This window comes from Pelophylax lessonae, assembly GCF_965119305.1.
Source record: "Pelophylax lessonae genome assembly, chromosome: 8".
Taxonomy (NCBI): Eukaryota; Metazoa; Chordata; class Amphibia; order Anura; family Ranidae; genus Pelophylax; species Pelophylax lessonae.
Window position 1 is genome coordinate 50,500,326 of NC_138775.1, and position 16,782 is coordinate 50,517,107.

At 41.8% G+C, this 16,782-nt stretch overlaps 1 protein-coding gene across 2 annotated transcripts in view; it reads left to right on the forward strand.

The window, feature by feature from the left end:
* PTPRG (protein tyrosine phosphatase receptor type G) overlaps positions 1-16,782 on the forward strand; it is a 776,809-nt gene that overhangs the window by 641,345 nt on the left and 118,682 nt on the right. For both annotated transcript variants that reach the window (XM_082265202.1, XM_082265201.1), the window contains one exon: positions 5,302-5,393. In XM_082265202.1, coding sequence (XP_082121328.1) covers positions 5,302-5,393 — 92 coding nt within the window. The remainder of the gene's footprint in view (positions 1-5,301; positions 5,394-16,782) is intronic.

Consider the following 16,782-nt stretch of genomic DNA (forward strand, 5'->3'; position numbering starts at 1 on the left):
CAGCAATTTCATTTTCATGATCTTTGGCAGGGAAACGTGTTATGTTTTTGGACAAGGTTTGTGCCTAAGTGGTCACTCTACATCTCGGTATTCATCTATGGGTATAAACTATGGGTAATGCTTCAAAGTACGATGTGTTGGTGTAGACTGGTAGAAATGTTTTTTTTTCTTTCTCAGGATAACGGAGCTTCCCCATGATCAGGGCTGTTTACCAGAAGACATATGTAGGCTTGTACCTAGGGTAGCACCAAGCCTCCATGTTATATACCTGGACCAAGATGATAAGGGCAGCTTCTCCTACCCCTCCAGCCTTTGTTTTTGGTAGTGGAGACAGGTGGCATAAGGCCTGCAAAGTAGAGTGAATGCTGGGTGTCAGTTTCATGTTTGTGAGCAGGCATAGGTTGTCAACAAGTAGGCAAAAGTAGTACTAGGTAGGAAACAAGTACAGGGTCAGGAAAAGGCGGTAGTGATGTCAGGTAGGAGACAAGTGCAGGGTCAAGAACACAAGTAGGCAGTAGTATCAAAACTAAGATTTATACCCAAGCATGTGCATGGGTTTATGCAAGCACAGTGAATGCCCGTGTACATCCATTCATTATTCTAGGCAGTTGCACACTGTAGCGGCCTCTCTTTGGCATGGGAATATGCCTGCAAATTACGTTGGAGGCCTCAAACCACCCATGGTCCTGCAGCCTACAATTTGCAGTTAAAATTTTAGTTAACCCTAATTATTTTTATATACTCCTCTATTCCCTCCTCTTAGTCTTTTTTATTGTTTATTATAAATGATTTAAATTTGTTTTAGTTTTTCTTTTGCTAAATTATAGACCCAATGTGGGCATCCTGGCCTTGGGTACCAAAGAAACTTGTCTCAGCACTGCTTTAAACCATTTCTTCATTCTCTGGTTAGGTGATCCCTAGAGTTGGAAAGTAGGTCTATGTCTAAAGCAGACCATGTGTATCTTCCAATAAAACATTATTTAAATACATTTTTTTTTTTTTTAGTAATCACATGATAAAATGGGGGGAGCTTTACAAAATGGCTTCATCATTAAGGTGTTATTAGGATAGCATGATGTTGGAACACAGCCCTGTAAATGGGAGGCTTAGGAGCTGGACAGGAGCACCTTGGAGTTGAGTCGCACTTCTTAGTAGTAAGACTGTAGCACACTCCCCCTCTCCCATGTGACCACATTCCCTTCACTACATGTCCCCTAGCTACCACAGGAAGTGAGAGGAAATCCCTCCGAAGTGAAGGTAATCCCTGGGAGTCACCAGAACTAGTGCCCCCAATAGAAGATTACCCCTGTATTTCTGTTCTGGTGACCATTCAAAACTTGATAATGGTCATCAGCAGAAACAGAGAGGGTAAATCTTCTTAACTTGGGTACAAAAAGCAATAAAAACCTGACAGGTGTTCAAATACCTCTCCACTCAAGCTAAAATAACAAAACTTGCTAACTGCTGTATGTGTATATACGTCCTGTCAGCAAGTAATCTTGGCAGCTCTACAGCCACCTGATTACTTTTACTGAAGTGAGAAGGGTTGCAACTCTGTGCTTGATTGGCTGCATTAGAGGGAAGGGGGGACATTGGGGGTTTAACTGACCCCTGATGTCTCTATTAAGAATACCTGTCACCTGCTCAAAGCTATTATGTAGTTGTCTTGTTAGCCCCCTTGTATTAGCAAAAAATGAAAAATTTAATGTTAAATAAAAACAAAAGAAAAAAATATTTAAAATACATTTTAATACAATAATGTAATTTTAAAACATGTTTACTCACCCCTATCTCCCCCACGCAGCCATGCAAATGCGAGCTTAGGTCCTTCACACCTATGTAAATAGTGACTGCGTACCACACATGTGGTATGGCTATGAACAGCAGAGTGAGAGCAATAGTTCTTGGGCCACCTCCATTAACTCTACACCGATAACCTCTAAAAGCCTTTAAAGCCTCACCTATAAAAAAAGTTTGTTGCCATTTCACGTGCATTTGCAGTTTTGAGTCTTGACATGTTTAGCTCTTTGCAACATCAACTTTTAAACATTTTACAAAGAAATTTGGTGTTTTTGCGCATAGTTTTTCCTGAAAATTAGCATTTGCGCAAATATCATGTGACATTCAAAATTGCAACAGCCACAATTTTTTATTCTACAGGGCCACTACGTTCAGGAAATAAACAATGATTCAGGGTTCTAAGTATTTTTCTAGCATAAAATGCTGATTTTAACATGAATAAAAAAAAAAGGAAATGGCCACAGACAGCAAGAGATTAGGAAGGGTGGAAGGGGCTGTCATTTTTAAGGTTTCTTTTTTAGTTTAATACCACTTGCTGCACCATATTTCTATTATAATATTATGTACAAATTTGTAGATTCTCCCTCTGGTGACTGTTTATAGTTCACTGTAATTTTTTCCATCCTCCCTGCTTTTTTTTTTTTTTCGGATAGTGTGCAAAAATGAAAGTAATTGTCCCCAGTAAGTGAACCAAAAAAGTGCATGTGGGTGTATCTCTTGTCCACCTCCCGAAGAAGTAGGACCCCCCTCCCTGACCCTCCCCAGGGGCGCAATGCCCTTGATGGAAGTAGGGGACACTCAGGTCCACCTAGCCAAAAGGCCTAGCGGATCCCTCTGCTCATGATCAGCCAAAACTGACCACCGAGTACTAGGTGAGTAGCTCTCCTGAAGAGCGGGGGAGAAACCTGATGGCCATCTATCCTCCCCCTAGACTTCAGGGTTTGCCCAAGGACTCACCCCTACATCTTGAGTGAAAAGGGAACACAAACATAGGTGCAGGTGACACAAGTGGAGAAAAAAATAAATATGCAAGTACATAAGTGCCAGTGCAATTGCTATGCCATGTGGCCTTTCCATCCTCTCTGCTTAACATGGGCTAAGGTATGGTCCCAGCCACACAGAAAGTACTTTGTGTTCCATCCAGACAGTCAGCCAAACCTGGCTAGAAGACTTGCACTAAAGTGGGGTACACACTAGTAAAAAATCTTCCGAAAATTCCCGTCCAGGTAAAATCGTACGATTTTCGGCTACTATGTACACAACTTTCAGCAGCCGATGCCGACATTTTCCACGAAAAAAAACGGAGGGACAAACACCAAAATTTTTAACGTCTGTCCCCAGACGACCAATTTTCGTTTAATGTGTATGCAGTACGTCCGTGAAAAATAGAATACGAAAGGCCGCGCATGATCTGAAGTTGCTGACGACCCGGAAGTCTGGGAACAAAAGTCCCCCAAAAAAAAATGGGACAAGAATTTTCGTGAACATTTATGCACTGTCAACTAAAAACGGTTATGAACGCTGAACAAGAGAGAGAAAAATCGGAGGATATTTCGTCCGATTTCTGTCAAGTGTGTACGGGCCTTAAGAGAAAGGAACAGATAAGACATTGCTAATCAGAAAGCAGAGCCTGCATTCATAATGAGCAAGCATGGCTGCTTCCTATGTACACATATAGTTACAACTGCTGCATGAAAAAAAGCATGATATGGATTGATATGCACTGGTTAGAATATTAGGTTCATCGCTGTCACATGCTGCATGCACTGAACATATTGTGGTGTGACCAAAATGTTTCTTTCTTAATTTGAAACTCTGCAGCTAGATGCATCAACATCAACATTTTTATATACTGTATGTATGAATATATATCCATTAAATCACATGGGCAATCAAACCCCTAGACAGGTGCTGGGGAGAGTAGTTCATTAAAGGCCAAGCAGTGGAGCGAGGGGAGGATCAGCTCCCTGGAAAAGGTCCATTGTTATGGACTCCAGGCAGACAAGAGAAGACCCCCCTCCCATCCCAGCCACAATAGCTCACACAGTACTGGCTCATTAAATATGCAGCTCCGGCCCCTGGCTTCTCAGCACTGAACACACTGACGCGGCTGCTTCTGCTGCCAAGGCTCATTCAACTTCAACATGCAAAAGCTGCTTGGAGCTCTCAATGCTTTGCTGCTTAGTGCCTTGTCTATGATGAACAGTCTGTGCTCTCTGCTTTGCTTTAAGTACAGGTAAATTCTAGCCGTGTCTTCGTAGCTGTCTCCTTGTCAGTCCCTCGAAGGTGTCCCTGTATATTTGTGGTGTGGGCCCCTTTTTTTTTTTTCCCCCAGGCTCTTGCAGAAGGCCTTCTCCATAGTACTGATGGTGGTGTGATGGTGTAGTTTCTCTGTGTTTTAACAGCTGTGCCGGGGCAAACAGTTGCCCAACCTTCCCTGCTGAGATTCAGAACATGTTTTGCTTTAAATAATGCAAAATCAACATCCTGTCTGCTTGTGAACAGTTGTGTCCCCGTTATCCCGTTGTATGATAAAGTCAACAAATTAAAGTGAGTTAGTCACAAATGAAAATAAGATTGTGTTGTTGTGGAGCAAATTTAAACAATGTACCAATCGCTTTTACTTTTTGCATCCATGCCTCCATTGTAGAGTCATCAGTGCTGGAAAGTTTGGGGATTTGCACTTTCTTTCTAAATCTTCGACACTGTGACAGGAACATGGGTGGAGTCAGGAGCTCTCAGTGCTGCCTTGTGTCAGGCGCAAAATGACTGGACTGGGATTTTAGTATTAGATTGTAACTTTATTCCAGTCCCCAGGGACTTGGCCAAAACATGTTGTGTTGGTGAACTGCTTCATGCCTATGTGAAGTTATCCTTAGATTTCCAAAAATGGCAGAAAGGAAAGGTAGAGTCATTGCGCTAGGCACCCAATCAGAAATGTGGGGGCATGGTTTGTTTTTGTGTTTTTTTTTTTTTTTTTGGGAGTTTTAGTTTTTGTTCTCAAAGAGAGTAGACAGCCGGAAACGTGTTGGCTTGTATTGATATTTGCTTTTAAAAGTTGCATTTTGTAAAAGGTATAGGAGCGAAAGGTAGACACTTCCTAATCGAAATCCAATCCAAATTCCTTTTCCTTCCTGCAAAGTAAAGTGACAGCTGAAATGTTATTGGCTCTCAGTCAAAACTTAGAAAATTGCTGTAGGAGCCAGACGGAATCTTTTATTATAAGATGATTGAAGAGTTTCATTGTGATCTGTCTTTTGCCTTCGTCAGTTGGACTGCAAACTTTTTTTGCAGAGTTACATTTAAAAGTTCCTGGCGACCCTTAGACAAAAATTGTGATCATCAAACAATTTGCAAAAGATGCTTACTTTAGAGATAATATCGGAACTTCCACCTTTGATCCGTGTTCTAATAAAATGCGTTTTGAATTTATAAAAGTTGAAAAGTTCTGTACGATTGACTGAGATTGGGTGGTTAATGTTGTGCTTTTCTCTTGTACAGGAAGTGTTTCCAGACGGCTCATTTTTATGTGGATGATAGCAGCTCACCAAGAGTCGTCCCCAATGACAACATACCCATCATCCCTATTCCAGGTACGTAAACCAACTCTGATCTCAATTATCTCAATAGGTAGCCATTGTATACAAATATGGCTTAAGCCGCTTGTCAATTTACTATGGGCCTATTTAAAGATTGTGAGTTTTCTTTTTTGTTGTCTATATCAAATGTGGGAGCTTCCTCTTCACTTCACATTAAAGAGGTTGTAAACTCACATTTTTTTTTTTCACCCTGCAAGAGAAAGACATAATGAGCTAGTATGCATCGCATACTAGCTCATTATGCAATACTTACCTTAGAACGAGCCCCCGCCGTGCTGCTCACTCACCTCTATGACGGGCGACATGTCCAGTCGCCCGTCTTCCGGGGTCGCGGCATCCAGCCATCTGATTGGCCGGAGCCGCGGTGACGTCACTCCCGCGCACGCGCGTGAGAGCCAACAGTCACGGCACGGGACTCTGAAGGAACGGCACGAGCGGCCGTTCCATCAGAGCGCATGCGCCAGTGACGTCACTGGCTGCATGTAAGGTAAATATCTCCTAAACGGTGCATGTTTAGGAGATATTTTCAGTACCTATAGGTAAGCCTTATCATAGGCTTACCTATAGGTACAAGTTGTAGAGGAGGGTTTACTTCCTCTTTAAAGGGACACAACAGGAAGTAAAAAGAAATCTCTCAAATGATGAGAAATCCCTCCAACACAATTCTCACCAGAGCAGCTGTACCCATAAATAGATGTCCCCACACCTTCTGTTGCAGTGACAACCATAACTTTTTGATTAGAGATGGTGAATCTCTCCAGTGTGGACAAATACATTAACAAAAACTGAAAGTGGTTCTAACCCTTTTCCACTTTCTCCAACACTATAAAAATAGGTTTCGACTAGAGATACATGTTAAACTACATATGGATAATGTTCATAGATGGTATGTATGAAAGGGTATTGCAGTTTTAGAAATATTGATTGATTGTTGAAGAGAAGATTATCTGGTTGATCGAAATATATCTAAAGTGTATCTAAACCCAAAAACAAAATTGTATTATTTTGCAGTTTAGCAATCCTTAGATGTGATGGCTGCATTTATTTTCTTTTTTCAAGCTTTATTCCCATTGATTTTCCCCATCCTAGGGTGACAACTAGGCTACTTGGTGTCTAACCCATAAAATACAAGTCTTCATTGGCTACAGTTGTGTTTTATTATGTAGCCAATAAAGACTTGTATTTTATGGATGACACTGAGTAGGTGGCTTGAACTTTTTTACTACTATTTCTATCAGGGAGCACAGGAAGTTAGCAGCTCACAAAGTTTCTGGCAGGATCAACAGGTATTTTCTGAACCTATCAAAGAGATTAAACACTTTTATTGGCATTGTTAAACCAGATGTGGCCAAATTTTTATTTTTTTGTGGGTTTAGATACACTTAAAGTGGAGTTCCACCCATTTTAATAACTTGGATTACATAGATGTATGTAATCCCCTTTAAAACTACTTTTACCAATGGAAACTTTTTTTTTTTTTTTGCTAGGAAATACCTTATTTTCTTCTTTATTCATCCTCTCCTCACTTCCAGGTCCGGCGGCTGATCAGCGATTATGTCATTCGGCGATTCGCAAGGGCTGCTGGGATGTATCTCATGGGATGAAATCTCGCATTATTACACAGGAGTCCTGAGCTGTACTCGTATGTATTGGATTGAGGCCGTGCTTCGCCCCGCCTCCTCTCAGTGAGCTGTACTCGGATGTATTGTATTGAGTCCGTGCTCTGCCCCGCCTCCGCTCTGCCTCCGCCCCGCCTCCTCTCAGTGAGCGAGGACTGAAAGCATTATATCCCGTAGAGCTCAGTGAGAGGGGGCGGAGGCGGGGCAGAGCACAGACTCAATCCAATACATACGAGTACAGCTCAGGACACCTGTGTAATAATGCGAGATTTCGTCCCATGAGATACATCCCAGCAGCCTTTGCGAATCGCTGAATGACGTAATCGCAAATCGGCGGCCGGACCCGGAAGTGAGGAAAGGATGAATAAAGAAGAAAATTAGGTATTTCCCAGCAAAAAAAAAAAATTTCCAATGGTAAAAGTAGTTTTAACCACTTGCCGACCGCCGCACGACTATCTACGGCGGCGGTCAGCCCCTCACAGGCAAAGTGACGTAGGTCTACGTCGCTCGCCTGTGAGGGTTTAGGGAGCGAGCGCGCGCCGCCGGAGGCGCGCTCCCGCTCCCGCGTGGTCACGGACCCCCCCGCGCGTGTGACCGGCGGACCCGATCGCCGCCGGCCACTCTGCGATCGGCGGGGGAGAGGGAGAAAGTCAGGCAGCTTGTGTAAACAAGCTGCCTGTCATTCTCCTCTCTGTATGAGAGATGATCACATGGATCTACTATGTAGATCCATTGATCACTCTGCATACAGTTGAAGCCACAGCCAATCACAGTTAGAATCACGCCCCTAGGGACACACACAGCCCCTCCCTCTCAAATAAAGTTAACCCCTTCACTACCAGTGTATTTTTACAGTAACAGTGCATATATATAGCACTGATTACTTTAGAAGTGTCACTGGTAACCCCAAAAGTGTCAAAAATGTCAGTCAAGGGTCCGATCTGTCCGCCGCAATGTCGCAGTACCGCAAAAAAAATCGCAGATCGCCGCCATTACGCGTTAAAATAAAAAACAACAAAAATGACAATCTTTCCCTTTGTTAGTAAACGCAATAACTTTTGCGCAAACCAATCAAAATACGCTTTTTGCGATTTTTTTTACCAAACATAGGTAGCATAAAACAAATTGGCCGAAAATATTAAAAGATTTTGGTTTTTACATTTTTTTTGGGGGGAATTTCATATAAAAAAAAAGGGAAAAATATTGCTATTTTTGCAAAATTTACGCTCTTTTTTTGTTTATAGCGCGTGATCAAAAAATCGCACAGGTGATCAAATACCGCCAAAAGAAAGCTCTGTTTGTGGGAAAAAAAGGACGCCAAATTCGTTTAGGTACAGCGTCGCACGACCGCGCAATTGTCCGTTAAAGTCACGCAGTGCCGAATCGCAAAATACCCTCTGGTCGTTTAGCAGCCAAATCCTCCGGGGCTTAAGTGGTTAAAGGGGATTACATACATCTAAAGTTACTAAAATGGGTGGAACTCCACTTTAATTGTGAAAAATTGAGAAGCACTTTTAGTTTTGGTTTGGCTGTGTTGTCTATGTCTCCTTTGGGGAGATTTCTGTCACCAGGGCAGGAAGTATAGTTACAATTATCCAATGGCTCTTCAGCAATACAAGCATGACAGAGATTCTAATTGGTGTGTTAAAAACATGAAACGCCAAAGGTTCTCTGGAATTTATGGTAATGTTGGTGCAACAAATCTATCCGTATTCAATACCTTTTTTCGGAACGTGGCGCACAATTCAGTCAAGGTTTGCTGCTTAGTTGAACTTATCCAAAAGTTTAAAACAAAAACGTTTATTCCTGACTGTGTCCCTAATGGATTCCTCCCCACTGCTCAGAGATTCCTCCTGACTTTCTGTCCTGGTGACATAACAGGAAGTATGGAAAACTTTCCTGAATAGAAACACCCGCCATGGTGTTCTGCAAAACGATTTAGCTAAAAGTGTTCTATTGGGTGGATGATATTTTCCAACACAGCTGATTTCCTGGTCAATAATTCTTCAGAGGAACCCTATTTGTTTGAGGCTGGCTAAAGGTTTAGTGCGGTATAACACTTTTGGTTGTTTAATAATTCATTTTCTGCAGAGGTTTATACATCAGACTGTGGAGATGAGTATAGTTATTTTAGATATTTTTAATTATGCAGGTTTCATTAAAAAAAAAAAAAAAACACTTGGCAATCCTTAATTAAAGACCAGTGCTCTGGCTCTTCCTGTTATGTGGTCACTACTGTCTCCCAACCAGGCTGCTGTGTTGTCACCCTGTCACACAAGTCTCTTGTTGAAATTTCAAGAGGCAGTGCCAACACACATTGCACAGGTCTGGTCCACTGTTGTCGCAGCCAGAAGCCGTCTAGAGCAATGATGTGCAACTGATGTTGGAGTGAGTGCATGAAAGAGGCTGGAGGCAATCAGCAACACTTTTTAATTTTAATAAAAAAGCCAATTGTTTAATACAGGGTGCTTCAGCAAACTAAATGTCACCCAGTTAGGATTCAGATCTAATTCAGATTTCAGAATGGCCACTAGCACAGTTCTCCACTAGAACTGTACATTAAGGGCTGCTTACATCTAAATTGCATTTCCCTAGTTACGGCAGCAAATTACTTCCCAATTCATTGTGTACTCAGTCCATATAATCCCATCTCCTTCTTCAGTGCAACACCTGCCCAATCCTATTTTCCAGATGAGATCTGTCAGTGGGAACACGCATCACTTCATGCGAATCCCTTCACTGGGACCCCTTGATCCTTCCTTGTGAATTAAGGCACTTAGTATCTCATTTAGTAACAGAGACCGATTTCATATAGATCTGTGTCTTTCATGGGGGATTATCCTATATCTGTAGACACTTTCATGTATTTCCCACAATAATAGTTAATTAATAATTAAGATCAATAAGACAGGAGGTTAGATTGGATTTGGAAACCTGGAGGGACAGATTATATACATTTATGTGTTTATGCTTGTGTGTGTATGTATGTATGTATATATGTGTGTGTGTATGTATGTGTGTGTATATATATATATATATATATATATATTGTCAGTTGTGGGACTGTACTCTGCCCTTTATATACCCATCAGACATTAGAAAAGAAAATGCTGTTTTTTCCATCAGTACTTTGATTCATGTATATATTTGAAAAAAAAAACTTAATACAAATGAAAATTGGATTTGCATAATTGCTGGTAAATGTCCTTTTTCTAGGTCCATGATTTAAAGTATAACTAAAGGCAAAACTTTTTTTTTAGTTTTGGACAGAGTGGAGTGGGATTAGAGCACTTGTCAGTTTTTATTGTTGTCTGTGCCCATGTTAACCACTTAAGCCCCGGAAGATTTTACCCCCTTCCTGACCAGGGCCTATTTTGCAATTCGGCACTGCGTGACTTTAACGGACAATTGCGCGGTCGTGTGACGCTGTACCCAAATGAAATTGATGTCCTTTTTTTCTCCACAAACAGAGCTTTCTTTTGGTGGTATTTGATCACCTGTGCGATTTGTTGATCATGCGCTATAAACAAAAAATAGCGACAATTTTGCAAAAAAAATTTATATGAAATTCCCCCCCAAAAAAATGTAAAAATCAAAATATTTTAACATTTTAGGCCAATTTGTTTTCTGCTACATATGTTTGGTAAAAAAAAACGCAATAAGCGTATTTTGATTGGTTTGCGCAAAGGTTATTGCGTTTACTAACTAAGGGAAAGATTTTGTCATTTTTGTTGTTTTTTTTTAACGAGTAATGGCGGCGATCTGTGATTTTTTTTTGCGGGACTGCGACATTGGGGCGGACAGATCGGACCATTGACTGACATTTTTGACACTTTTGGGGGTACCAGTGACGTTACTACAGTAATCAGTGCTATACATATGCACTGTTACTGTAAAAATGACACTGGCAGGGAAGGGGTTAACTTTATTTGAGAAGGAGGGGTTAAGTGTGTCCCTAGGGGCGTGCTTCTTACTGTGATTGGATGTGGCTTTTCATGTAACAGCAGAGATCTATGGTCCTACATAGCAGGACCGTATGATCTCTGCTGTTACACAGGGGAGAATGACAGGCGGCTTTGTTTACATTAGCCCGCCTGCCTTTCTCCCGGTGTAACCGACGATCGCGAGTGAGCGGTGGACATCAGGTCCGCCGCTCACATGCGCGGGGGGTCTGCGAGCGAGCAGAAGCGCGCCTCTGGCGGCGCGCGCGCGCGCGCTCGCTCCCTAGAGCCTCACAGGCTAGTGATGTACCCATACGTCACTTTGCCTGTGAGGGGCTGACTGCCGCCGTATATAGTCGTGCGGCAAGTGGTTAAGGAGATTCTCTATATGTAATGTTTACCCTTATCGTTGAAAATTAAAGTCAAACAAATTCCTAAATTTTGGGTTGATTGACCTTCCAATGGGAACATTAGTTCTGGTGACCTGGGGTCTTCAAGGAATTTCTTTCATTTTCAGGGATTTCCTCTCACTTCCTGTTTGGCTGTGGGACAGGAAGTGAAGGGAAATTGAAATGGGACACAGATGGCGAAAAAAAAAAAAAAAAAATCTGATGGGATATAACCCTCCCTTGCTCTATCCAAAATGAAAAAAAAAAAGTTTTGCCTATAGTTCTACTTTAAGCAACATTAAAGCCAGAAGATCAAAATGATAGTCGGGCAACTGCCAGTTTTAATGTGCAGCACAAAAATTAGATAAGCTCAAGCATAAATTGATGGTAACACAAAATTTTGAAAATGTTTGTCTATGTACTTGAAAAAATAAAAATGCATATAGCTGCAAACAAAGGGCACTGATGTGAATGAAGCCTTTGATATAGGTTTGCACCGATACCCGTATCGGTATTGGTGCCGATATTAAGCATTTGCATGAGTACTTGTACTCGTGCAAATGCTCCCATACCCAAACCAATACCTTTGTGGTGCGATTTGAACACATACAAAATGAATGGGCTCAAATCCAATGCAAAGAATCGCATGCAATTTGAACAGAAATGTGATGTGGTTCCTTTCCAAATCACATGCGGTTTCCCACACTGCTTCTGTGTGAACCCAGGCTTGTCATAGTGACTTCAGCCTGGGTTCACACTGGAGCGGTGCAGAAAACCACATGGGATTCTGAAAGGAATCGCTCCACATTCCAGTTCAAACGCATGCGATTCTTTGCAGTGCGATTTGAGCCCATTAATTTTGTATGGGCTCAAATCGCATAGCAAAGGTATCGGTACTGGTATTGCCGAGTACTTGACAGAAAGTATCAGTATCTCACCAGTAAAAAAAAAAAAAACGGTATCAGTGGAACCCTTCTTTCATACACCTTTATTCATGTGATTGCGCATGTCTCCTATAGTCCTCTGCTGAGCCATCTCATCACTAACACTGTGGAACAATAAAAATTATAACAAACGTGTAGCGCTTAAAAACACAAATCTGATTATCAGTCCAATTTTCATAATTATAGTTGGTCCATATAAAAATAAAAATGCTGAATAGTTGTGATTATTAAGACCAAAAAGGAAAGGCATATCCAAAGAGGAGCCATCACCATCACCTGTTCACACTGCCTCTTACCCCTCAATGGAGACCCCCACCAAGGAAGGTCAATCAAGCCTGTTTAAAATAATCCTGGGATGGTGTCACTGGATTGTAGCCCCAGCTTCTTCTTGATAGGATGTTCCTCCACTGCCCACAGTATCTCTGCCAATCTCACCAGATGTAGAAGGGTGAAAGGGGCATATCATAGTGTAGTATATTCCAAAGATTTATTGAATTTAAAAGAGTAACACTAACTTAGTAAAAAAAAAGTCTATACAGGCACAAAATGGGCATCACGTCCTGGAACGCAATGACCCTGACCACGCTCCTGATGACGTCATTGATGACAACACGTGGAGGGAGGAGTTGTGACGTCATCACGTATCGGGACAAGGCGGCCATTTTGTTGGTTGGAAACAATCAGTTTCTCTGTATTGATGTCTGTATAGACTTCTTTACTAAGTCAGTGTTACTCTCTTAAATTCAATAAATGCTTAGAATATACTACACTATAATATTCTCCTTTTCTCCCTCTACATCTGGTGGGATTGGCAGAGATACTGTGGGCAGTGGAGGAACAAGGAGAAGCTGGGGATACAATCCAGTGACACCATCCCAGGATTACTTTCAACAGGCTTGATTGACCTTTCTTGGTGGGGGTTCACATTGAGGGGTAAGAGGCAGTGTAAGACGGGTGACGGTGACAGCTCCTCTTTGGTTCCCCTTTCCTTTTTTGTCTTCATAATCACCACTATTCAGCGTTTTTATATAGAGCAACTAAAATTATGCATATTGGACTGATCATCTGATTTTTTATATTTAAGCGCTGCACCTTTGTTATAATATTTTGTTGTTTATGTTATTCCAGCATATTTGTGCTAGCAGCTATTGCATTTTGTAATTTGCTTTCAACCTAACGCAGCCTATCCTGTTTTATACTGTGGAACAATATATGACCATGACAAAAAAATCCCAATGTGATGGAGGGCGCCTAAGGATGTCTGCTTTGGATCTAATGTGCAGATTGCTATGTGAACTATTCTGAAATCCCCGGTGTCACATGATACAGCAGTGCCCTCTTCATACCTTAGAATCTCATTCAGAGCAGACAGTGAAGCGGAGCCATATCCTGGGGCAAATGACATAAACAGGCTGCCTGAATATTTACATTTGTCAGCTAGAAAATTACAGAATAAACCGGCATAAAAGATGCTGTGTGTCTAGTAAAGGTTACAGGAGGTCAGGATCAGATCAATACATCAGCAGGAAATCCTCATGAATTGCTTTTATATGTTAATGAACCCGTAATAAAAAAAATATCTCTAATAAAAAAACAACTTATCAGCCCTCCAGCATCATTTCTAGAATGTATATTCTATATATGTAAGGCAAAGAGGACGTTTCCTTACACTTTCCGTTTTGTCACACTTGGTTAGAAGAGAGTCCTGACATCCTAATACAAATGGTTACAAAGAGGATTACAAGATAGGAGCAGGCAGTGAGTAGGGGAACAAAAGGTTGAATGAGTAGAATTAATGAGAATTAGGCATTTAAAGTTGGACTGCCGCCAACAGCTAAGTATAGAGTTGAAATGCCTATAATGTGAACTGAGTTCTACATAAAGCTCTGGAATTCTTTTCTACTTGGTCTTATTGTCAAGGCACCACTGCCGTCCAGTATAGCAAGATCCCTCATTTATGGAGACTTCCCTGAAGACTGCACTAGAATTGAGTAATACAGTCTGGTCTAGGACCCGCCCAGCCTGTGATTGGACTCTAAAGGAGCAGCAGCATAGTGATCAGATCATCTGCCTTTTCTTTCCTTCACTCTAGAGCAGTGATGGCGAACCTTGGCACCCCAGATGTTTTGGAACTACATTTCCCATGATGCTCAACTACACTGTAGAGTGCATGGACTTCATGGTAAATGTAGCTCCAAAACATCTGGGGTGCCAAGGTTCGTCATCACTGCTCTAGAGGTTCTCAGTGCTACATGGACAGCACTTTGCAATAATGTAGAGCCCAGTAGTCTTATCTCACTAGGCCTCTTTTTTTCTAAATGCTGTTTGCTATTCAAATGTCAATACGAATGGCAAATGCAATGTTTGACTGCAGTTCAAATTCACATCAATAGACATGCTGTGTCCAAAAAAACCACAGTGCAGCACACTGTGTACTGCTTGATTAAAGCCCAACTCCGGGGAAATAAAAAAAAAAATATTACAGCTCCACTGGAAGAGTTAAATGCTTGTTTATGCCTACAAGAGAAAAATAGAGATTTACTTACCCGATCCTTAGCCTCTCCCCGCAATTAGACCAGTCTCCTTAGCCTCTGCAGCGCCACGCTCTATTGATCTAGCGTTCTGATGTCATCTGATGTCCATAGCCCTGCACTAGACATGAGGACACCAAGGGACATGGGGGAACACCACCTGCCAGAGGAGTGGAGCCCCCTACCCTATACTCGCCTGAGCCCAATCCCATTCCAGTGATGTGCACGTGAGCAGACGCTCTCCCAGGTCCCTGCTTCCTCATTGGTTGATAGCAGTGGGGGAGCCATTGAGGACGGAGGGGGCGCCAGGCCACGCTATGTGTCTCTCAGACACACGCATGCGGTTCGGGAGCGTGTATGCACGAGTGCGCCCAGAGCAATCAGTGTTCTCTGGGGGTACTCATCAGGGGGGAAGGACCTGGAGCACCAGCGGGGGACCCAAGAAGAGGAGGATTGGGGCTGCAAAACCATTGCACAGAGCAGGTAAGTAGAACCTGTTTGTTTAAAAAAAAAAAACAATTCCTTTACCCTTGCGAGGAGGGCACAGCTCCACTGCAAGAGATATTTATTTGTTCGGTGATGGGCTTTAGACGTAAAGTATAACTAAATGCAAACCTTTTTTTAAAATTTGGATAGAGGGGAGATGAATTGGAACGCTTGTCAGTTTTTATTGCTGTCTGTGCCCCCATTAAGGAGAATCCCCCTCTCTATTTGCCCTGTTTACAATTATTATTCAAAGTGAACGTAGGAGAAAATCCCAAATTTTGGGCTGACCTCAGAAAAGTAATAAAGGGGAAATCTTCGAATTGGGACACTAGTTGTAGTGACTTGCGGGTTGCCAAGGAATTTCCTTAATTTGCAGGATTTCCTCACTTCCTGTTTGGCTATGGGACAGGAAGTGAAGGGAAATCTCCCCAATGGGAAAAAAAAAATATGACGGTTATAACCCTCCCTTACTCTACTTGAATGGGATTTTGCTGACCAGACTTTTGAGGTCCACGAACATGATCCCTTGGGGTACTTATGTTAGATCTGTGTAGAAATACATTTTTCTTTACTGGAACCCACAATTGGATTGAATAGATGCCTTTTATACATGTGTCTAAAGTTCAGCTCTAAGGCCCCTTTCACACATACGGTCCGTTCAGTTCATCAGTTCAGTCACGTCAAAATCTATCAGTTTTCATCCGTTTTTTATCAGTTTTTCATCCGTTTTTTATCAGTTTTTCATCAGTTTTTCGTCAGTTGTCATCCGTTTTTCGTCAGTTGTCATCCGTTTTTCATCCGTTTTTCCTCCGTTTTTCCTCCGTTGTCATCCGATCCATTTTTTTGACGGATGAAAAATAGGGCATTCATCCGTTCAAAAAAATGGACATTGACGGAAGCGGATGAAAACTGATGTTAACTGATGATCATCCGTTGTCATCCGTTTTTACATAGAGATGCATTGATGTCCGTTTTTTATCCGTCGACGGATGGATGAAAAACGGACAAACGGACAGCATGTGTGAAAGGGGCCTAAGGCCCCTTTCACACATACGGTCCGTTCAGTTCATCAGTTCAGTCACGTCAAAATGTATCAGTTTTTTTAATCCGTTTTTCATCCGTTTTTCTTCCGTTGTCATCTATTTTTCATCAGCTGTTATCCGTTTTTTCATCCGTTGTCATCCGTTTTTCATCCGTTGTCATCCGTTTTTCATCTGTCATCCGTTTTTCGTCCGATCCATTTTTTTGACGGATGAAAAATAGGGCATTCATCCGTTCAAAAAAAACGGACATTGACGGAAGCGGATGAAAACGGATGTTAACTGATGATCATCCATCGTCATCCGTTTTTACGTAGACATACATTGATGTCCGTTTTTCATCCGTCAACGGATGAATGACAAACTGACAGCATGTGTGAAAGGGGCCTTAAAGGAAAACATCAACCAGTAATTTAGCTGATGATGATTTCAT